This window comes from Palaemon carinicauda, chromosome 6 (assembly GCF_036898095.1).
Source record: "Palaemon carinicauda isolate YSFRI2023 chromosome 6, ASM3689809v2, whole genome shotgun sequence".
NCBI classification, from domain to species: Eukaryota; Metazoa; Arthropoda; class Malacostraca; order Decapoda; family Palaemonidae; genus Palaemon; species Palaemon carinicauda.
Genome location: NC_090730.1, coordinates 164,080,709 through 164,105,708, shown reverse-complemented (window position 1 = coordinate 164,105,708; position 25,000 = coordinate 164,080,709). Strand labels below are relative to the sequence as shown.

The 25,000-nt window shown below is 35.2% G+C and overlaps 2 protein-coding genes across 3 annotated transcripts in view; one reads left to right on the top strand and one right to left on the bottom strand.

Annotated features, from left to right (window-relative positions):
- The first annotated feature begins 2,774 nt into the window (after window positions 1-2,774).
- The window catches only part of LOC137642265 (flotillin-1-like), a 78,946-nt gene continuing 56,720 nt past the window's right edge, over window positions 2,775-25,000 (top strand). For both annotated transcript variants that reach the window (XR_011044721.1, XM_068374792.1), the window contains exon 1: window positions 2,775-2,951. Coding sequence is in view for 1 of the 2 variants with exons in the window: in XM_068374792.1 (XP_068230893.1) it covers window positions 2,897-2,951 (55 nt within the window). In the remaining variant the exon portion in view is untranslated. The remainder of the gene's footprint in view (window positions 2,952-25,000) is intronic.
- The window catches only part of LOC137642264 (flotillin-1-like), a 32,039-nt gene continuing 14,636 nt past the window's right edge, over window positions 7,598-25,000 (bottom strand). The window contains exons 3-11 of the mRNA XM_068374791.1: window positions 22,475-22,565; window positions 20,813-20,956; window positions 19,176-19,295; window positions 17,909-18,124; window positions 17,500-17,580; window positions 16,166-16,272; window positions 12,601-12,811; window positions 9,999-10,163; window positions 7,598-7,928 (exon numbers count right to left, since the gene is read on the bottom strand). Of these exons, the coding sequence (XP_068230892.1) occupies window positions 7,908-7,928; window positions 9,999-10,163; window positions 12,601-12,811; window positions 16,166-16,272; window positions 17,500-17,580; window positions 17,909-18,124; window positions 19,176-19,295; window positions 20,813-20,956; window positions 22,475-22,565 (1,156 nt within the window). The 3' untranslated portion in view covers window positions 7,598-7,907. The remainder of the gene's footprint in view (window positions 7,929-9,998; window positions 10,164-12,600; window positions 12,812-16,165; window positions 16,273-17,499; window positions 17,581-17,908; window positions 18,125-19,175; window positions 19,296-20,812; window positions 20,957-22,474; window positions 22,566-25,000) is intronic.

Below are 25,000 nucleotides of genomic sequence, written 5' to 3'. Positions count from 1 at the left end.
TGTTGCAAACTTAGGGTATATATATATATATATATATATATATATATATATATATATATATATATATATATATATATATATATATATATATATATATATATATATATATATATATATATATATATATATATAGTACATCATCCACTCACTCTCGATCTCTCAAAGCGACGGTAAATGTCAGAATTTGAACTCCATACCACTTCTGAGATGACATAATCTGTACATTGAACTTCGCTATCTCCTCCTCAATTGCTGTTTCTTCTTTCCCACTGCTATCCATACATTAAGGGGTCGGTTGCCTGAATGTGCCCTCTCCAAAGCCATCTGTCAAAGACATCCTCTTCCACCAAACCTTATCCCGCCATCTAATACTCTACCCCCCTCTACATCTTTCTCCTCTAAGAGGTTCCTCCCAAGCCCTCCTCACTCCCTCCTCACCATCCATCATCAACACGTGTCCACACCATCTCAGTCATGACACTCTTACCCCCACTGTGATATTTACTACGCCTGCCATTCTTCTTATTTCATAATTTTTCAATCTATCAAGCAGTGTTATTCCAATAATCTACCCTAGCTATTCTAATCTCTGTTCTCTCAAATTTTGCTTCGTATTTTCATCTTAGAGCCCACGTTTATAATAATTAGAATATATAAAAATAATAAAAACTATGAAATAAACATGATAAACTCTGATGTAAATATAACTTGGACTTATCAACCTTTACTATCAGGAAAACAGTTCTTATCTTTAAATGATAAATATTAGATAATATAGAAAAGTATGCCATATATATATATATATATATATATATATATATATATATATATATATATATATATATATATATATACATATATATATATATATATATATATATATATATATATATAATATATATATATAAACATTGTGTGTATTTAAGTATAGTCCTTACCAAGCATTAAATAACAAAGTTGGAAATACAAACTAGAAGATATAACAGCAAGTAGCTGAAATAAGGACAAGAAAATTGCAGTCAGAAAAAATTAGAAAAGAATATCTAATTTAATATTTAATCTAATTTATATCAAATTATGGCAGGGAGAAAGGATTGAAAGGGGACAACATAAAGGCCTTGCAAAATTGACACGAGAATACATAGACCTAATCTACATATGCTTGGTATCTTTCCTATCTGTCTTTTGGATCTCTGATGATTGAATGCCGTCTCTATTGCCGTCTGTAAGCATTCTCTCTCTCTCTCTCTCTCTCTCTCTCTCTCTCTCTCTCTCTCTCTCTCTCTCTCTCTCTCTCTCTCTCTCTCTCGACAATGTAGGTTTCGAAGAATAGAAAAAAGTTAGGCCATGGACACTTACGTGTACAAAGGTTTTAAAAAAAATACAGTAATTTAATATGAATAAAAAATCCTTTCTGCCACCATAAAATAATACAAAAAGTCATAAGTAATCGTACACTTATGCGAATTTATTTCCACCATAACATGTCTTGCGGATGTTGACCTTCTCGGAGATGAGTCGGAGTTGCCATATAGGGCGTCGCCCATAGATATCCTCCTGATTTGTTGTTTATGAAAATTTGTCTAATTGAAAAAATTACTAATGTACTCTTTTAATATGATAAATTTTTTCAGCTGATGCGTCCATCAAGTTAAAATTATCCTGATAATGACGTAATTTAAATGAAGTGAATTCACTAACGAAAGCTCAAAACTTTCTGAGAACCACTGGCAGTCCGCACCAGGGGTGTTATGCGTACGATAACTATCATACATGTACGATTATTTTAGGTCCGGTACGATGTACGATACAAACCTTAGGCATATGCATATGTGTGTGTGTGTGTGTGTGTGTGTGTGTGTTTAATCAAACAATTATAATAAAATATTTTGAAATAAGTCAATCATGTAACTCCTTAATAATTATATTGAAACTGTGTACGATAATTTTGGTTGAAAAACGACAATTTTAAGGCTCTTGTACGATAATCCAGTAGAAATTATCTGGCAACCCTGGTCCGCACTGAAGGTATGAACTTTCCAAACAAACAAACCTTTCTTTCATAGTGAAAGGAGTTTTGTCAGGGTGAAATGACTGTCAAATTAATGAGAAACACGCATGGTTATTTATTTAGATTAACCTAATTTCTATGTACTTCTTTAACAGAGAACAAATTACTTTTAGAGTAGTGGAGTGAATGACCCTTGTCCTACACGCATAAAGTCATGGATAGTTCGTATAGATGTTCAAATGATTACTGCAATGACTTTCAGTAAATATGGACATGTGAAAAATCTATTTAGTGTTATTACTGTTCATATTTATTATGTTTGTAGTTTATTTATTTCCCTGTTTCCTTTCCTCACTGTTATACTCGTAGTTTATTTATTTCCCTGTTTCCTTTCCTCACAGGGCTATTTTTCACAGTTGGAGCCCTTGGGCTTATAGCATCCAGCAGAAACTAGGGTTATAGCTTAGCTAGTAATAGTAATATATGAAATAAGGCAACTACAAATATGAACATGAGACATGTTAGTCTTCATATTAACTATTTCGCTTGTAGTTTATTTATTCCCCTGTTTCCTTTCCTCACAGGGCTATTTTTCTCTGTTGGAGTGGGCTTATAGCATCCTACAGAAACTAGGCCTATAGCTCAGCTAGTAATAGTATTATATAGAATAAGGCAACTACTTATAGGCAATCTCGACTCGTTGATAGAAACCCAGCCGCTATACCAAGTTACCAACACACTTGCAGTTGGCTGTTGGCTGTGTCTCGTCCGCCCAGTGTAGAAGTGTTGTGTGTAGGTGAAGCTGCCGTCCTTCGCCATAACTTCCTCGGAGGAATTCTAAGCGATTTTAAGGATTACATATAGGACTCTCCTCCTGGAAGAAAAATGGTGATTCCCATCTTTTTAACATGTGGTCCGAATGAAGTCCTCGTGGTGTCGGGTGAGTATTGATTTCATTCCCAATTTTAAGGTAGGACCTGTGTGGTTTGGTCCATAGACATGGCTTGCCGATGTTCCGATGTTAATATGATCAAAGGAATGTTCAGGAGTTAAACGTCCTTTAGGACGTAAGGCGGAGTTTGCCCTTAGGGCACTGTAATGATGTTCTTTTTTTTTTCTAAAGTTGCCTATTCATCGTGCATGTTATTATTTTTTTTTATTTCTCCTGTCACCGTCTTCCTCTTCTTAAAGTTTTATCATACGACGTTTTTCCTGTTTTGTCAAGAATTTTTGTTTTTACAGTGTGAGGAAAATCTAATTTGTTTAGGAATGTTATATATATATATATATATATATATATATATATATATATATATATATATATATATATATATATATATATATATATATATTCAAATAAGCCATATATATTTTTGATACATTAATGTGGCTTATTTGAATATGAAAAACACGTCTAAATGTGCAAAATTCATCATTATATATATATATATATATATATATATATGTATATATATATATATATATATATATATATATATATATATATATATATATATATATATATATATATATATATGTGTGTGTGTGTGTGTGTGTGTGTGTGTGTGCTCATTATCATCTTGAAGAAACTTAAATACCAAGCTGACATTTAGGTTAACCCAGTTTAATCTATTTCTTTGCTGAAGATAATGTTTCCTTCTCATTGAAAAGTGAAAATCTTCGAGTATCTGATTAAATTACATGTAGAACAACAAGCTTGCGGACATTCTCAATAATACATTGGAGATAAGAGTTAGAATGTATTTATAAATGGGATAATGATATTCTAGATAGGCCTACATTGATTATATATATATATATATATATATATATATATATATATATATATATATATATATATATATATATATATATATGTATATATATATATATATATATATATATATATATATATATATATATATATATATATTACACACTATATATTCATAATGTGATTCTCTCTTCCCATTGCGTGAGCCCAACCTACTGTTTATACCCTTCTTTAACCTCTTTATTTCGAACAAAATTTTGCTTATTCAAGCAAAAATTAGTCAAAAGTCAAGACATCTATCCCCTTCAACACTTAGCATTTTTACCCATCGCCTGATTGAGAAAACACTTTTATAAATGCCTGTGAAATGGTAAAAATGGTAACAAGAGAAAAATGTTTCTTTTATGTAATCGCTAGTCCCATGTGTGCATTTATACATTTTGCATCGTCTGGTTCTCTTATTTCATTTAATTATACTCGTTTTGGCAAGTGTCTTCCCTTTATAATGCTGAAATAAGGTGTCCATTCTCTTTACGAATGATGAGGATAATAGATTTTTGGTAAATATGCTCATATGCTGTAGATAAATTTAAGTCGTAATTGTATGGGCTACTCCTCTATGTGTCCGCTGTAGTCTGGCCGTCTTTGGCTGAAGCACAGAAGTAATTATGGGCGTGGCGTAGATTCCGTATATTTCAATTCATTCATTCATATTTTCAGCATTTGTTATTCATTATTTTCTTAGTCTAAATTGGGTTTCTTATATCAAGCCTCATTTGTGATTATTTAATTCACACGCGAGATATTTCATTCTGGAGCAAATTTATACATATGATTTGAGGAGTACTGACCGTATGCATTACCAATACAGTGCATACGTCCTCATGACGTATTGTAGAATGAATATAAATTCCAATTTATCGATCTTTCGGCATGAGTAAGTGAATCGGCCAAATGTTTGTATGTGTAGATAGGGTTGCCAGTTTGGCCTTTTTTCAGGCCAAAAAAAAACTCAAATTTGGCCTTTTATAAAAATTGCTTGGCCTTTAATAATATCATGAAATTAAGGTGGGCCTTAAATACTATATATTTGGCCTTTTCTACTAATGCGTTGGCCTTTTAAAGCTGCTCTTGATTATAAGTTGACCTTTTCTCATTTAGATAACCTGGCAACCCTGTGTGTAGAGTCGTATATACGTTGCCACGGGCTTAGCCATGTGCACCTCTCAAGGGTAAACGTTGCCAAGTCGTATTTATTGTTCGCATTTCCCTTCCTATTCATGTATTGTGTTTTCGTTTCCCAGGGTAATTCGATTGTTTATTTAACTGAGATCGAGTTACTTTTTATGTTGTGAATGAATTTCTGACATCATGGGAGGGAGACAATCAATTAGGAATGCGGTATTAGGGTTGTCTTGAAATTCCGTAACTATAGGAGCGTTGGCTCACGAAACTAGGTTACTACATTTCAAAGGAATGTGCATAAATGGTGGTTGTAACGTGTAATTCTTATAATAATGCATCTAGTACACGATTTCTTAATATATGTTATAAGGATACAAAATATATTAATAAAGTACTATTGATATTCGCTTAAGAATTGAGATTAGGCCTATGCACATGTAAGTCTGACAGACGTGCATATGGAGACTTGAAATTGTGTATAGTACATTGTAAAATACTGTCCAATTTGTTATAGAAAACAATGTATGGTGATGAGAATATCACTTAAACATAGTAGCGATAGAATGAAAATTATCTTTACGTTTTAATGATTAAAGTTGAGCTATGTGGATTGATATAGATGTTTATTTCCATCCTCAGTTTTTATCTGCACTGTAGTGATTGGTTTGATAGCCGACAACTATCTCGATTTGAGAGAGAGAGAGAGAGAGAGAGAGAGAGAGAGAGAGAGAGAGAGAGAGAGAGAGAGAGAGAGAGCCGACGTCAAAAGTATTTATTACAGTACTTGTCTTATCGAGGTCAATGAGTATGGTACTTGTGAAGTAAGATGATAATTATATAGGCTATTTAGACAATTCTCTCCAACTCTTAGCATATTTTTCATGCCAAGAAAATGGTTACGTATTTTGAAGAATATTTTAACTTGAGATGGTTAAAATAATCAAACTATATTGTTTGTCATATATTGTACAAAATGACGAATACAATGGCTTGTTTAGATTTATTGGAATAAAAGTTAATTAATGGATTGGTTTGTATAGATTTATTGGAATAAACAATAAAAAATATGTTGGTTTGTTTAAATTTACTGGGATAAAAGTTAATGAATACATCAGTGTATAGATTTATTGGGATATACTATGAGGAATACATTGGTTTGTATAGATTTATTGGGATAAACTATGAGGAATACATTTGGTTTATTTAGATTTATTGGGATAAAGATAATTAATACATTGCTTTGTATAAATTTATTGGGATAAACTATGAGAATACATTTGGTTTGTATAGATTTATTGGGATAAACAATAATACATTTGGTTGGTATAGATGTATTGTGATAAACTATAAAGAATCCATTTGTTTGTATCGATTTATTGGGATAAACTAAAAAGAATCCATTGGTTTGTATCGATTTATTGGGATAAACTAAAAAGAATCCATTGTTTTTTATAGATTTATTGGGATAAATTTAATTAATTACTTGCTTTGTATAGATTTATTGGGATAAACAATAAAGAATACATTGGTTTGTATGGATTTATTGGGATAAACAATAAAGATTACACTAGTTTGTTTAGATTTATTGGAATAAACAACAAAGAATACATTGTTTTTCATAGATTTATTGGGGTAAATTTAATGAATAACTTGCTTTGTATAGATTTATTGGGATAAACAATAAGGAATGCATTGGTATGTATAGATTTATGGGAATAAACAATAAAGAATCCATGGGTTTGTATAGATTTATTGGAATAAACATTAAAGTTACATTACTTTATTAGATCTACCGGGAGAGACGATAATTGAGATACATATAGGCCTAAAGGTCATTTATACATAACAGGCTAATTACAACACTTATGTTAAAAATATAAAAAGATATTTATGTATTTTTTTGTATTTTTCCATCAGGATAATAAAAGCGACTATTATCATGAGGCTAAAAGCGTTGAATCTTTTTTTTTTCTTTTTTTTCTGATAAGGGAGATAAGCTATCTTAGCTTGTCTTCTAGGCGAAGAGAGTAAAGATGCTATAATTCCTTAGTTCGTATTGTGTTTTTTAGTGAGGGTTTAATATTTTACTAAGTGTAGGCCTACTTTTACACATATGCATACACACTGTATATATATATATATATATATATATATATATATATATATATATATATATATATAGTGTGTGTGTGTGTATGCATGTGTGTAAAAGTAGGCCTACACTTAGGCCTATTTTTACACATGCATGCAAACTATATGTCTATATATAAATCTATTGTTTATATATTTATATATACTATATATATATATATATATATATTTATATATAGAGTATATATATATTATATATATGTATACTGTATATATATGTATAGGCTACATATATATATATATATATATATATATATATATATATATATATATATATATATATATATATATATATATATATATATATGTGTGTGTGTGTGTGTGTGTGTGTGTGTGTGTGTGTATGTATGTATGTAAGTATATGTATATATATACATATATATATATATATATATATGTATATATGTATATATATATATATATATATATATATATATATATATATATATATATATATATATATATATATATATATATATATATCTAAAGTTGGTAACAAAAAACAACAAAAACAGTAACATTATAACATAAGACAGTCATTAACTTTATTATTCAATGTTAATATTAATCAAACGCCTAGAAACCAAGTTTATTGAGACTCTGGAATCCTCTAACCTCTTTTGCGTTTCCCAGCTCATTTTATCAACTCTCTTCAAGAGTTGTTTACATTTTGTTATTTATTGGGTTTTGACATATTCCACTTATTTTTGTTTTCCCTTTTCCTTCGTAGAAGAGATTTCCTCAATATTGTTTCTTTTGCTTTTTTTAAAACTGTTTTCTGGTTCTTCATGCGCTTGCTTTTATGGCCTGAAAAACAAAAAAAAAACAAAAAAAAGGAGTAGCATCAGTATGATTGATTTGTTTTGGATGAAATTTGCACAGAAATATAATTACTACTACTACTACTACTATTACTACTACTACTACTACTACTACTACTGTTTATACTGTTTATTGTAAAGAAAGAATTAATCTTCCGTCTAGTAGCATTTACAAAAATTACTATTACTACTACTACTACTACTACTACTACTACTATCTTTATTGCGAAGAAAGCCAATTAATCTTCCGTCTAGTAGCATTAATGAAAAATACTACTAGTATTGCTGCTACTACTAATACTACTACTACTGTATATTGCGAAGAATGCCAATTAATCTTCCGTCTAGTAGCATTAAAAAAAATTACTACTACTACTACTACTACTACTACTACTACTACCACCACAACAATCTTTATTGTTACCTACTCTTAAAATAGTATTCCCACAATCATAGTATTGTGGCAACATGAAAATTACTACTACTACTACCACCAGCTTTATCTTAAACTAAGCAATTAATTTCCCGTCTAGTGTCATTCTTAAAAATTACTACTACCACTACCACCAGCTTTATCTAAAACTAAGCCAATTAATCTCCCGTCTAGTGTCATTCATAAAAATTACTACTACCACTACCATCATCTTTATCGTGAACAAAGCCCAATTAATCTCCTGTCTAGCGTCATTCATAAAATTTACTACTACTACTACCATCTTCTTTATCGTAAACAAAGCCAATTAATCTCCCTTCTAGTGACATTCATAGAAATTACTACTACTAATACTACTGCTGCTACCGTCATCTTATTCGCAAACGAAGCCAATTAATCTCCCTTCTAGTGTCATTCATAAAAATTACTACTACTACTACTACCACCATCTTTATCGTAAACAAGCCAATTAATCTCCCTTCTAGTGACATTCATAAAAATTACTACTACTACTATCACTATCTTCATCGTAAACAAATCCAATTAATCTCCTGTCTAGTGTCATTCATAAAAATTACTACTACTACTACTACCATCTTTATCATAAACGAAGCCAATTAATCTCCCTTCTAGTGTCATTCATAGAAATTACTACTACTAATACTACTGCTGCTACCATCATCTTAATCGCAAACGAAGCCAATTAATCTCCCGTCTAGTGTCATTCATAAAAATTACTACTACTACTACCACAATCTTCATCGTAAGCAAACCCAATTAATCTCCCGTCTAGAGTCATTCATAAGAATTACTACTACCACTACCGACATCTTTATCGTAAACAAAGCCAATTAATCTCCCGTCTAGTGTCATTCATAAAATTTACTACTACCACTACCACAATCTTTATTGTAAACAAAGCCAATTAATCTCCCGTCTAGTGTCATTCATAAAATTTACTACTACCACTACCACAATCTTTATTGTAAACAAAGCCAATTAATCTCCCGTCTAGTGTCATTCATAAAATTTACTACTACCACTACCACAATCTTTATTGTAAACAAAGCCAATTAATCTCCCGTCTAGTGTCATTCATAAAATTTACTACTACCACTACCACAATCTTTATTGTAAACAAAGCCAATTAATCTCCCGTCTAGTGTCATTCATAAAAATAACTACTACTACTACTACTACCACCATCTTTATCGTAAACGAAGCCAATTAATATCCCTTCTAGTGACATTCATAAAAATTACTACTACTACGTGACATTCATAAAAATTACTACTACTACTATCACCATCTTCATCGTAAACAAAGCCAATTAATCTCCCGTCTAGTGTCATTCATAAAGATTACTACTACTACTACTACCATCTTTATCGTAAACGAAGCCAATTAATATCCCTTCTAGTGTCATTCATAGAAATTACTACTACTAATACTACTGCTGCTACCATCATCTTAATCGTAAACGAAGCCAATTAATCTCCCTTCTAGTGTCATTCATAAAAATTACTACTACTACTTCCACGTCTTTATTGTAAACAAAGCCAATTTATCACCCGTCTAGTGCCATTCACAAAACCACGAGTATGATAAGCTGACTTAACTTACCTGTTGTATATCGATGCCCGTCATATTCTTGACCATATTGGGCACACTGGACGCGATGCCCATGACCTCGTTCGTCAGCTTGAGGGCACCAACTTCCGAATCTCCCGAGGATACCATTTTAATCGACTTGGTATTGGACAGGGAGCTCCCTATTTCAGCCACCATCTGTAATGAAGGAGTAAAAAACAAATGAGCATCAGCATTGTTATTTGTTTTGTGTCAGTATACTATTATTATTATTACTTCCTAAGCTACAACCCTAGTTGAAAAAGCAGGACGTTATAAACCCAAGGGTTCCAACAGGGAAAATAGCCCAGAGAGGAAAGGACATAAGGGAAAAGTACAATAGAAGTTCAAGAATAATAATATTAAAATAAATATTCTTTGGTTTTCGTAAAGGCCTTAGAGCATGTGATGCCCTTCTAACAAACTCCAATGCTGTACAGAAATCCCTTGATTGCGGTTAGGAAGTTCGTATGATTGGCCTTGATTTTTCGTGCTGCCTTTGACCATGTTAATCATGAGGCCCTTGTTTCCAAACTCAAACAGTTGGGAGTGGGTGGCTCGTTTCTTAGCATTATTATTGAATTCTTAAGTAATAGATCTCAAAGAGTTGTTGTTGATGGGCACCATAGTGATTATAGGAATGTGGTGTCTGGTGTTCCACAGGGTAGCGTTCTTGACCCATTACTTTTCATACTATATACACATGACATGTGGTTTGGCCTAGAAAACAAGCTTGTTGCATATGCAGATGATGCTACTCTGCATCAATTCCATCCCCTGAATTTGGATCTGGGGTTGGTGAATCCCTTAATAGTGATTTAGCTAAAATTAGTGCATGGTGCAAATTATGGGGTATGAAGTTGAATCCTAACAAAACTCAAAGTATGATTGTAAGTAGGTCAAGGACAGTGGCTCCTCAACATCCGGATCTCAGTATTGATAATGTTCCTTTAACTTTGTATGACGTTTAAAATTTTAGGTGTGATTCTCGACAGCAAATTTACTTTTGAGAAACACATTAGGTCTGTGTCTTTTTTAATTGCACAAAAAATTGGCATATTGAGAAAGTCTTTCAAGATTTTCGGTGATCAATCTATTTTGAAGTATTTTAATTCTTTCATTCTACCTTGTTTTGAGTATTGTTCTCCTGTCTGATGTTCAGCTGCTGATTCTCATCTTAATTTGTTGGACAGAAACTTACGGTCTATTAAATTTCTTATTCCTGATCTAGATATTGATCTTTGGCACCGTCGTTCAATTAGTTCATTATGTATGTTGCATAAGGTTTTTCATAATTCTGACCATCCTTTAAATTCAGATCTTCCTGGACAATTCCATCCTGTTCGTAATACTAGGCAGGCAGTTAATTCTAATAGCCAGGCCTTCTACATCATGAGGCTCAATACTACACATTATTCTAGGAGTTTTATTCCAGTTGTAACCAGGCTGTGGAATGATCTTCCTAATCGGGTAGTTGAATCAGTAGAACTTCAAAATTTCAATCTTGCAGCAAATGTTTCTATGTTGAACAGGCTGACGTAAGTCTTTTTATAGTTTATTTATGACATATCTGTTTTGACGTTGTTCCTGTATTTAGAATGATTTATTGTTAATTTGTTCTCCTCATTTATTTATTTCCTTATTTCCTTTCTTCATTTGGCTATTTTTCTTTGTTGCCTCACTTCACTGGGCTATTTTTCTTTGTTGGAGCCCTTGGGCTTATAGCATCTTGCTTTTCCAACTAGGGTTGTAGGTTGGCTAGTAATAATAATAATAATAATAATGCCTCCTGCACCACCTCCTCCTACACCTATTGACGCAAAGGGCCTCGGTTAGATTTCGCCAGTCGTTTCTATCTTGAGCTTTTGATTCAATCTCTCCATTCATCTTCTACTTCACACTTCATAGTCCTCAGCCATGTAGGCCTGGGTTATCCAACTCGTGTAATGCCTTATGATATTGAAATTGAAAAATTAAGAAAGTATGAAAAGCAAGAACTCAAGAAAGAAATGGAAAGTGAAGTTGGAAATTAATTTTTTAAAAAGTAGAAGAAAAGAAAGTAGAAATGTCCAAACGAAGGTTTGTAAACAGTTATGGCAAAAGAGAGAGAGTACATAAGTGACCTAAAGACGTAGTAATAGAATAACGTTATTGGGAGGTAAAATACAAATTTTAGTTTATGAAGAAAGTATAGACAGAGACAAATTAAATTACGATCATTGACCGAAAGATCGTGGATTTGCCAAAGTCTTGCAAAGAATGGTCTTAATTTATGAAAAAAAGTAAAGACACTTAGATAAGGAAATCTAGAATTATGTAAAAGTAACAAAAATAATAAACGTGTATATATATATATATATATATATATATATATATATATATATATATATATATATATATATATATATATATATATATATATATATATATATATATATACATACACACATATATATGTATTTATAAGATCTTTGGCGTCGTTTAAGCTACCCTAAATTTATAAGATCTTTAGCATCGTTTAATCTACCCTAAATTTATAAGATCTTTGGCATCGTTTAAGCTACTCTAAAAAGTACTGTACAAAAAGTTCTCGTACCTTTGGCAGCATCTGCAGATACATGTCTAAAACGGCGGCCTGTTCGTACTCCTTCCATGCTTCGGCTTTGTTTGTCATCTTGATGGCTTCGGCTTTAGCTCTCTGCTCGATGGCAAATGCTTCAGCTTCTCCTTTGAGCCTGTTGGCTTCGGCTTTGGCTTCAGCTTCCAGAACAGTCTGCTGCCTTTGTGCTGCTGATATAGTTTCCAGTCTGAGAAGAGACAAAGAATACTACACTATTGAGGGTCTTAGGGTTGCTCCACATTATGAGAGGGAGTGATTTACTAGCCTTGTGCACTGCTAATCTGTGCGGTTCCAGTCTGAGAAGAGGCAGAGAATACTTCACTATTGAGGGTCTTAGTGTTGCTCCACATTATGAGAGGGAGTGATTTACTAGCCTTGTGCACTGCTAATCTGTGCGGTTCCAGTCTGAGAAGAGGCAGAGAATACTTCACTATTGAGGGTGTTAGTGTTGCTCCACATTATGAGAGGGAGTGATTTACTAGCCTTGTGCACTGCTAATCTGTGCGGTTCCAGTCTGAGAAGAGGCAGAGAATACTTCACTATTGAGGGTGTTAGTGTTGCTCCACATTATGAGAGGGAGTGATTTACTAGCCTTGTGCACTGCTAATCTGTGCGGTTCCAGTCTGAGAAGAGGCAGAGACTACTTCACTATTGAGGGTCTTAGTGTTGCTCCACATTATGAGTGGGAGTGATTTACTAGCCTCGTGCACTGCTAATCTGCGCGGTTCCAGTCTGAGAAGAGGCAGAGAATACTACACTATTGATGGTCTTAGGGCTACTTCACATTATGAGAGGGAGTGATTTACTAGCCTCGTGCACTGCTAACCCGCGCGGTTCTATTTTGAGAAGAGACAGAGAATATTACACTATTGATAGTCTTAGGGTTGCTCTGCTCCACATTATGAGCGGGAGTGATTTACTAGCCTCGTGCATTGCTAACCCTCACGGTTCTATTCTGAGAAGAGAGAGAATACTACACTATTGATAGTCTTAGGGTTACTCCACATTATGAGAGGGAGTGATTTACTAGTCTCGTGCACTGCTAACCCGCGCGGTTCTATTCTGAGAAGAGACAGAGAATACTACACTATTGATAGTCTTAAGGTTGCTCCACATTATGAGAGGGAGTGATTTACTAGCCTCGTGCACTGCTAACCCGCACGGTTCTATTGTGAGATGAGACAGAGAATACTACACTATTGATAGTCTTAGGGTTGCTCCACATTATGAGAGGGAGTGATTTACTAGCCTCGTGCATCGCTAACCCGCGCGGTTTTATTCTGAGAGGAGACAGAGAATACTACACTATTGATAGTCTTAGGGTTGCTTCACATTATGAGAGGGAGTGATTTACTAGCTGCGTGCACTGCTAACCCGTGCGGTTGCAGTCTGAGAAGAGACAGAGAATACTACACTAATGATAGTCTTAGGGTTGCTCAACATTATGAGTGGGAGTGATTTGCTAGCTGCGTGCACTGCTAACCCGTGCGGTTGCAGTCTGAGAAGAGACAGAGAATACTACACTATTGATAGTCTTAGGGTTGCTCAACATTATGAGCGGGAGTGATTTACTAGCCTCGTGCACTGCTAATCTGCGCGGTTCTATTCTGAGAAGAGACAGAGAATACTACGCTATTGATGGCCTTAGGGTTGCTCAACATTATGAGCGGGAGTGATTTGCTAGCCACGTGCACTGCTAACTAACGCGGTTCCAGTCTGAGAAGAGACAGAGAATACAATATTATTGGTAGTCTTAGGGGTTCATCACATGAGCGGATTGAACCACGTGGAATAGAAATCAATGAAGATCAATGAGTCATTTTACGCATTGCCTGCTCGGAAGAATTTCCGAGCGGTAGTGATTTCCTAGCCGTGTGCACTGCTAACCTGCATGGTTCCAATGTAGCGGCTTATAGAAACTACAAGGCTGCTCGGGGAAAATTCTCTCGTGTGAAGACGTTCCTCCTATCGACCGGAAATATTTCCGCATGCAAATAATCCCTGGTGTGAAGTAAGCCTTAGGCTCAAAGATCTCTCTTGTATCTTATTGCTACTTTAAATGTTGCAAGTTGCAAATTGTCACTTTTTAATTTTTTACAAACTACTGCTAATTCTAATTACATCCCAGAAATCTACTGTAAATTTGAATAACTTATACTCAACTGTCCTCTTTTATTTGGACTTTCAATTTGTAGATAATTGGGAAATGTAAAGATTACTCTGATGTTGTGTGGTGATGTGTTGCTTGGATATCAATAAATCAACATTATGTGCGAGGGAATGTGGTTGATAAATAAGTCAAATATGTACATTTGAACACAGGAATTCATGGTACATTTTGCTCTTATTAAGTGCACCCAGTCACGCTCTTACTACATGGAGAGTTACTGTTTACACCCTTACTACACGGAAAGTTACTGTGTTTTGCTCCACCCACCACCTCGATTAGCTCTTCCTGAAAAACTGTTTGTTTACTCGTTGAGAAGTAAGGGTGTCACAGGATACAATTCTTTGGTGGGAGGTGTACCAGGGATTCCTGTGACCAACTGTACGTACGAATGCATTTATTTGTTTATTCCGCATAATATATTGGAGAGGTGGTAGAAGAAAATATACTGTTTAATTACTATCTTGAAGTTAAAAATAAAACATTACTAGCTAAGCTATAACCCTAGTTTGAAAACCAGGATGCTATAAGCCCAGGGGCTCCAACAGGGAAAAATACCCCATTGAGGAAAAAAAACCAATGAACAAACTAACTACAAGAGAAGTAATTAACAATAGAAATCAAATATTTCAAGAGCAGTTTTCTTCTTCTAATAGCGTGCTTTTTTCCCCATTCGTATGGGGTAACACGGTTGTCTTCTTTTGAAGGACTTTATTTTGGCTTTTGGGGTGGACTGTAGTCCTGACCGGCTGCCCTGCCTGACATCGCCTAGCCTCCTGTAGCGTATGTTTGTGTGTTGTAGCAGTCACCATTGCCCTTCCTCCCAGCAGCGAGGAGTCATGGCATAGTTAGGTCGACAGTTTGAGACGTGTGAGGTGTATGTTATATCTTTAGAAGGTGTTGGAATGGCTGTTTGTGTGTGTATTAGTCTATGACACCCATTTGCTTTACGCAAACCTATTCGTCGATTATGTCACCAAAGTGACGGGCTGAGAGAAGGTTGTGACGCAAAGACAGGATGAAAGAAACTGAGTGAGCTTATTATAGAATACTCTCCTTTAGATACAAAAGCTCAAGGCAACAAGAAATTTCCTGTTCAAAAGTGACACCGTTATCGGTGAGAAAAACAGACATGTTTATTCAGGCTCTTTTAAGTGTGAGGGAAGAGCGAAGATACAAACATAATATATACACAAAATGAACTATGTACGATCGTGTGACACACGGTTGGTACAATTACATACATAATCCTGAGGTGTCTACGCGGATAGCAAAGTGTCCGCCATTCTGACTGATAGCAAAATTAAAACAAATCTTTCATATATAAACTATAAAAACTTAAAAAAAGGAAGAGAAAAGAGAATATTATCCCACCTGTACTTCTCAGCATCTGCTATTTGCATGACAGTGGCTTCCAGGTGCTTCTTACGTCTCTGGATTTCTTGTTCTTCCAGCTGAACTCTTTCCCTCTTCTCTACGACCTGTCGTACAATAAATCAGATAAGTGCATGTCCTCTCAGAGTATTACTACTAATACATCTATATACATAGGGAATATCTGTTAATGATTATTATTATTATTACTTGCTAAGCCACAACCCTAGTTGGAATAGCAGGAAGTTACAAGCCCAAGGGCTCAAGCAGGGAAAATAGCCCAGTGAGGAGAGGAAATAATAAAAAAAACTACAGTATATGAAAATTAATGAATAAAGAAATTTTTTTCAATATTATTGTTATTACTTGCTAAGCCACAACCCTAGTTGGAATAGCAGGAAGTTACAAGCCCAAGGGCTCTAGCAGGGAAAATAGCCCAGTGAGGAAAGGAAACAAAAGAAAAAAAATATTTTAGGAATGGTAACATTAGGATAAATATTTCGTATATAAACTATAAAAACTTTAACAAAACTTGAGGAAGAGAAACCAGATAGAATAGTGTGCCCAAGTGCACCCTCAAGCAAGAGAACTCTAAACCAAGGCAGTGGAAGACCATGGTACACAGGTTATTGCGCTACCCAAAATTAGAGAACAGTGGTTTGATTTCGGAGTGTCCTTCTCCTAGAAGAGTTGCTTACCATAGCTAAAGAGTCTTTTCTACCCTTACCAAGAGGAAAGTGGCCACTGAACAATTAGAGTTCAGTAGTTGACCCCTTGAGAGAAGAATTGTTTGGTAGCACTAATTTTTTCCTTAAGGACACCCTGTATTGTAACTTTGACAGGTAAAGTCACTCATTTAAGTTGATGGATGTCCCGGTGTTTGAGAGTGATTTATACTTCACCCCTTTCTGGACGACAGGTGTCTGGGAGCGCAAAACTGTAAACGTTATAGAGTCTGTCTGAGCAAAGATCTGGCAGTGATTTTAGCCTTCAGGAAGCGTTCTAAACATTATAGATGCTGCCCGAACAAAGGTCTGGCAGTAATTCAACTACGTATAGTATAATATTTGATAGGTTTCGCGCTCCCAGACACCTGCCGTCCAGAAATGGGTGAAATGGATCTCTCTCTGAAACACCAGGACATCCACCAACTCAAGTGAGTGACTGTACTTCTTAGTAAGAACAACAGAAGTGCAGCTAGATTTAAATACTATTTTACGGAAGAACATGATTTTATGGTTAATTTGATAAATATGTATAAACATTGTGGATAATAACATTGAAACTAAAATTAAAGTGTAATCACTAAGAATAACATAAATTATGCCACTTACCAAAGTTTCCATCTCCTCTTCTTTGATTTTCTGCCTCGTCTTGCAGGACTGAAGCTCGAAGGCCAAGTCAGCCTCTGCGCTCTGCCAATGATGAACAAGAACAATTGATACAGAAAAAAATATGAGTAAAAGAATTAAATCTTGTAGAGATATATAAATAAAATACAAAATACGAAAGGAGGCTATATAGCTTTGCCTTGAATTAAATAACTTGTAGAGATAGAAAAATTAATACAAAATATGCTTTAATCGACGTGTAAATACGAGAGGAAATTATACCTTTACAAACTTGACCTCTTGAAAGTGGATAAAGTATGAGTAAATGAATGAATTAACTCTCTTATAGATTGGGAACAGTATATAAAACATACTTTAATAATCAACCTGTGAATATGAGAGGAAACTATACCTTAGCCTTGACCTCCTGGTCATACGCGGCCTTCTGGCACATGTAGTCCCTCTGCGCCTTCGCCTTCAGAGTTTCGTTAGCATACTTCGCCTCTAAGTACTTTTCGTTGGCCAGAGATTTCTGGATGGTGGATTCCTTCAAAGCCAGGGCTTCGCCTATGCGGGCATCTCGTTGCACCTCTGATGTACGTGACATACCCAGGGCGGCTAGGTAACCCTGTTCAGGGAAGAAATTGATTAATTCTGAGGGAATGATTAAGTTTACCAGATTCTGTAGGGTGGCTAGGTAACCATGTTCAGGGAAGAGCTTGATTAATTCTAAAGGAATTACTAAGTTTACAAGATTCTGCAGTGCTACTCTATGGTTCTAGGCTCCTTTGTGGTCTATGACATTTCGTCCAAAAGCCCCGTCCGGAACAAAAGCTCCAGACAATCAACAGGAAAAGAAGTGTTAGGCTCCTGTGTTTCAGATTTTCTGACAGTTCTCAATGCAGTGGTACTCTAAAGTTCTAGGCTCCTTTGGGGGCTATGACATGTCGTCCAAAAGCCCCTGCCCGGAGAAAAGCTCCGTGGAATCAACAGAAGTGTTAGGCTCCTGTGTTTTAGATTTTCTGACAGTTCTCAACCGGTGATTGGTTTGTTTATTCATTATCTTTTATTTAGAGGCATTAGTTTTTATTTGCATTCTATTATATTTTTTTTTGTTATATTTTATGCTTCTATGGCATCTCCTTTGTCACAGGGTTTCCTCAGAAATTTGTGGTCTATTTTGCATGTTTTGCAAATTGTGAACAACAACCATAATAAAAGTCATGTAAAATGGCATTCAAAAAGAACAACAATAATAATCATCATATAAACTGTCGTTCAAAGAAACTTAGTCGTTAACTGTGACCTGTAGAACGAGAAGGGGATAATATGAAGGATTTACTAGACAGGTTGACCTTGGAAACAATCAGGATTTCCACACAAAGTTATCGATGAATTAACCTAAAAAAGACTGAGAGTGTGGCTTTTAGAATTTTAATGACTTCGTAATGCTAAAATATTGAAAATATGTAGATAATTTTCAGTTACAGGTCACCCACTCCACTGTGGGATGCAGCCTAAAGGGAATTGTCTGCGGCACAGTACAGTATAGCCATTACATTCTACGTTTTATCATCCATTTGTCCCCATTGCTCTCTAAACACCTTTTATCAGAATTTAGAAATGTAACTGTAGTCTGCTTGAATTAATTCATGATAAAAAAGTAAATTTCTTCTTACCAAGTCATCATTGACATCTTTGATTGTATATGAGAGAACCTGCAGGCCGAGGTTGCACAAGTCCTTGGAGGCTACTTCGAATACTCTCGAGTTGAAAGTCTGCCTGTCCTTGTAGATATCCTGTTGGTAGGATGCAATGAAATTAGCTCATTATTGTTCGGTTTCTGCAATTCGTTGCTTGTCAATATATCTAATGTAATTTATAAAGAAGCTTACAAACTAGGTGCATGTAAATTAATTGGAGAATGTTGATGCAGTAAATGTGCCCTTGTTGAATTTGGTAAAGAGGAGACAGTGCAATGATACAAGACTAGAAAGTGTATATATAAAGTGTGCAAATGCATGTTGAATTACTTATGAAGGTTACACGAAGGGTAATTAAGAAGGTAGAGTATAAGACACACCAAGAATTGAAGGGATTGCAATTGAGGTGTTGTGGTTCGATGGTAAAACTGCTATCAAGTGGCTGCCCTGGATGTGTAAGGTTTCTCTGGATGAGAGAAATGTTCACGAAGAACAGGTTTGGGAAATAATGGCTCATATGTATAAGGGAAGAGCTGTAAGAAGAGACTAAGAATTATTATATACCAGACAAAGTGTATCATACGATTTGATTGAAAAAGTAAAACAACTGAGAGGGTTCATAAGAATTGAACAGCAGGGGTCTAGACTACAAAGAGTGTGTGTGAATTAAGTGTTTCTTATAACAAAATTATGGAATAAGTCTGAGAGTAGAGGATAAATAGCTATAGGATGTTTGAGCGTGTATGGTAGAGAATGACAGTAATTTCGTGAGAATAATTAATAATTTTGAGATGAAAGCAAATCTAATATTAGAAATATGTTGACAGATGAGTGGCTCGTTTGGTGTAAATATGGACCAGGGATAAGGCTTCTGTTAAACCAAGACTTTTTAACCTTTATGTCCCTATGTACCCTGTGCAAAAGGGTGTACCTCTGACATACCTCTTGTGCACCCCCTGTCAAACATATCTATTAATGAAGTGCTGCAAAAAGTCTGAGAAAGGATATTAAACAAGGGAAGATAAGAAAATGCATTGTGATTAGACTGTGGAAAAACTGATGCTAGTAGGAATACAGTACTGTTTGTGAATTGTTAAAGAGAAATGGTAGAAACAAGTTAAAGCACTTGCAAATGTTTTCAAGAAGAGAAAATTAAAACACTGTAAATAGGTTTAACTTATTAGGTTATAAATCTACTAGTAAGATGCATAAATTATTATTTATATGGAGCAGAAGAGGCATCAGAAAGGAAGACTTAGTGTCAGGATACAGGATGGACCACTGAGATTTAGGTATATATGACAATACGTTTGAGGGGATATGACGCAGTGCTGATGAGCTTCTTGTCTAATAGTGTGAAACAACTAATATTGTAGAGATGTTCTTTAAAATGGTAGATTCATGATCCAGCAGTTAAGATATTGGTGTAGGAGTAACCATTGACTTACTCATGACCTAGAGATATGATATAATAATAATAGGGTTAGACTCTAGTCCTCTGCTCCCATCTACCTCAGCAGCAACTTACCACAGTCTGGTTACTACCCTGTTAACTGAGGCTCTGTGGGGTTTAATTGAAGGTGCCTTTTTCAGTCCCTTTCTTATCCACTTACCTCAACGGTCATGGTGCCCATGATGCCCCTCTGGTGACCTTCCAGAGTAGCTTGTACCAGAGAAGAAATCTCCTCGGGCGTCTTGTCAAGGAAGTTCTCGCAAGCGAGTTCCAAGATATCCGGATGCTGAGTGCTTATCTTGACCTGTTAGGAGAGAAATCCATTCAGATTATCCTTTTTTATCGCTATTGTTTACTCAGATAAGTTTGGAATTTCATTTGTTACTTATTGTTGCTTAAATTTAACTGCCAATGTTTGTTAAACGTTCCAGTAATGTGGGACAGGTATGAGTGCGGATACTCTTTTAAAAAAGCTTTATTATGTTGTTTCTGTTATCATACTCCAGACTGAATATTGAACTGAATGAGCCTACTCGCAAGCAATTGTGTTTTTGTATTACAGCAAAAACTATTTGTGTGACTTTGAAGTATATTTTTCATTATTATTATTATCATTCATATCATCATTATTATTCTGTATTTTGTTGCTATGAATGGTAGTTACAATGAAGAAAGTTTGTGAATCCTAACCCTCCTAAAACTAAGCCTATACATGTTTTAAAAGACAGCATCACTTGAGAACATGACCTGTCATTTGTTAAATACTATATTCAATGCAGCGAGAAAGGGCCGATAGTGGAGGGTACTTGGTTTTAAATAGATTCCCTGACTGGTGCTACACCACCAATCACCGCCTTGCCTTCTTTCTCCAACCCCGCTCTACCTCCTGTCTCTATCTTTCTTTTTCTCTCTGTATCTACATAAATAGGTGTATTTCCAAAACTGTATTTGAAATTATTCTAATTTTTGTTCCACACCACCATTGAGGTGAAATTCAAAGCATCTTTTATGCTTAAAGGTACCTCTCATCCTAAACATAGCATATGGGGGCGGGTGGCCCTCCCGCGTCCATGTGCCAAACGTTTCCGCTACACACTCGCACACTTTCCCGCCAAGCCAGTGTAGTGTGTGTTGGTGTGTAGGGGGATGGGATGAGGTTGGTATGCTCTGAGCAGGGAGTCTTATGGACAGGGAATAACAGCAGTTCAAGAGAGAGGGCGGTGAAGGAGGCGATACCCTAGGCTGATGTTAAGGGATAAAATAAGAAAAGAAAAAGAAATGGTCTTATAGATCTATGATAAAAGGAAGAAGTTAGCCTCGTGGGTGGTTGCTTGGAGTTGTCTGAAAGATGAGGAGGGTGAGGGAGGTGGATGATGGGGAAGAGGTTATGAAGGAGGAGGGGGAAGGCACAACCGGGGCGACATCATGATATAAAATCATAATAGTGACCGAAAGAGAATTTAGATAATATCAGTTATAAAAGAGTAATATAAATATATGAATGAGCAAATGTTAGACGGGATAAGCAGAGAGAATTGGTGATAAATGGGAGGAAGTATAATAGTGATAAAGTGTAAGGGGGGAGGGGTTGGAGAGAGATCCGGTTATCTGTGGAGACGTGGCAACGCTGGGGGAACCCATTTTAAACCAGGTGTTGTCCCCTATTGGCCCTATCTCGCTGCGTTGAGCATAGACTTACCAACATACTTTGCCACGAGTATTATAAGAAACAATAATCGCTGCTATATCATTTTTTTAAAGAAATAAGATACATTAGAGTAAGTAAATAATAAAAAGAAAATAATCTTAGAATACAACATACCTGGGCAACTCCTGTCACTTTAATAGGGACGCCCTGAGCCGTATAGACCCCCGAAGAGGAGATAGTTATGGTCATCACGTTGAGGAGGAGTCTGGCCGGAAATACGAGGAAGAATAGGAAATTAGAACATGATGAATGACATGCGTGCAATTTACATACTACAGTTCCCACGCTAATACAGCCACAGCCCTCGTAGTCATAATTTTGTAATGTAGTCATGGGTCTAGTTTAAAACAGCCACGGCTAGTGTAGTCCCAATCTTGTAATCTCATGGTTCTAGTTTACATATTTCTATGATTTTTGTTTGTACTTTATTGGTTATTTCATCCATATATACTGTATATATATATATATATATATATATATATATATATATATATATATATATATATATATATATATATATATATATATATATATATATATATATATATATATATATATATAAAGTTCTGATCTCAGTGGAATAATATTTGTGTTTAGCATTACGGTCACGTGATACGAACACATTTTTTCGGCATCTAGTTAAATAAAATTAATGTTACATAGACTTAAAAACATGCCAGACTACTTCTGTCACAGGTGTATAATACACGTGTCAAAATTAAAGTCTCTCCCTCTCTCTCTCTCTCTCTCTTAGTGGGAATACCTTAAGGTGGTGAAAGGGTTTGCATATCGTTATGATCAGTAATGTTGTACTAGTCAGGGTCAAGCCAAAGCCACCCCTACTAGGTTGGTTTGTTGTGAGTGATCAGACGAAAATCTCCCACCATCGCTGGCCAAGCCCATGACGTAAACTGACATGTCTGAGGCCTTTGTCCTGCAGTGGACTAGAAACGGCTGCATTTTGTTGTTGTTGTGAGAGAGAGAGAGAGAGAGAGTGAGAGAGAGAGAGAGTGAGAGAGAGAGAGAGAGAGAGAGAGAGAGAGAGAGAGAGAGAGAGAGAGAGAGAGAGAGAGCCGATAACGTAAGCTTCTCCTAGGCATGAATATACCGCTCAAACAACCAGCAACCAGCCTTATATCAAACGCTTCTTGGTACCGTCATAGATAAGGCATAGAATGATAGTTGGGACAAGATGGCATACTGCCATACGTTGCCATAGCCTCCTTTAATGGCAGTCTCCGAGCCTCGATATAGGTCGTAAAAGCAAGTAAAGTAGTAATGGACTACGACAGAAGATAGCGGCCGTTGGCATTTCTCAACTATGTATGAGTTGCCAGTTTGCAATTACATTTACTTTACTCTTCTATTTCTTATTTTGTGTACGTTTTATTATCAATAGGATATTATTAGTATTATTATTATTATTATTATTACAAACCTAGTTGGAAAAGCAAGATGCTACAAGCCCAAGGGCTCCAACATGGAAAAATAGCCCAGTGAGGAAAGTAATTAAGGAATAAATCGACTACAAGAGAAGTAATTGACAATTAAATAAAACAGTAAGAATGAAATAAATCTTATACATATATATATATATATATATATATATATATATATATATATATATATATATATATATATATATATATATATATATATATATATATATACTGTATAAAAACTTTAAAAACAAGAGGAAGAAAATTAAGATTTTATGGGAATTTATTATTATTATTATTATTACATACTAAGATACAACCCTAGTTGGAAAAGCAAGATGCTATAAGCATAAGGGCTCCAACATGGAAAGAATAGCCCAGTGAGGAAAGGAAGTAAGGAAATAAACGATCTGAGGAATAATGAACATTTAAAATACAATATTTTGGAAACAGTAACAATATCAAAACAGATATTTCATAAATAAACTATAAAAAGACTTATGTCAGCCTGTTCAACATAAAAACATTTGCAACAAGTTTGAACTTTTAAAGTTCTATCGATTCAACTACCCGATTAGGAAGATTATTCCACAACTTGGTCACAGCTGGAATAAAACTATTTTTAGTTGCTAATTTGCAATTATGTTTGTTTTACTCTTCTATTTCATATTTTGTGTTCGTTTTATTTAAATAGGGTATTATATTTCAAGGGAAGTATGTTTAGCCAGCTAGGCCTAAATGCCTTTTCGCTCCTAGATGAATATATGTTAATAGAATCGGCAAATATGAAGACAGTAGTAGGTTAGCTAGGGCACCAGCCACCCGTTGAGTTATGGGGTCCTTTGCTGGCCAGACAGCATTACATTGGATCCTTCTCTCTGGTTACGGCTCATTTTCCCTTTGCCTACACATACACCAAATATTCTGGCCTATTCTTTACAGATACTCCTCTATCCTCATACACCTGACAACACTGATATTACCAAACAACTCTTCTTCTCTCAAGGGGTTAACTACTGCAATGTAACTGTTCAGTGGCCACTAAGGGTAGAAGAGACTCTTTAGCTATGGTAAGCAGCTCTTCTAGGAGGAGACTCCAAAATCAAACCATTGTTCTCTAGATTTGGGTAGTGGCAGAGCCTCTGTACCATGGTCTTCCACTGCCTTTGGTTAGAGTTCTCTTGCTTAAGGGTACACTATT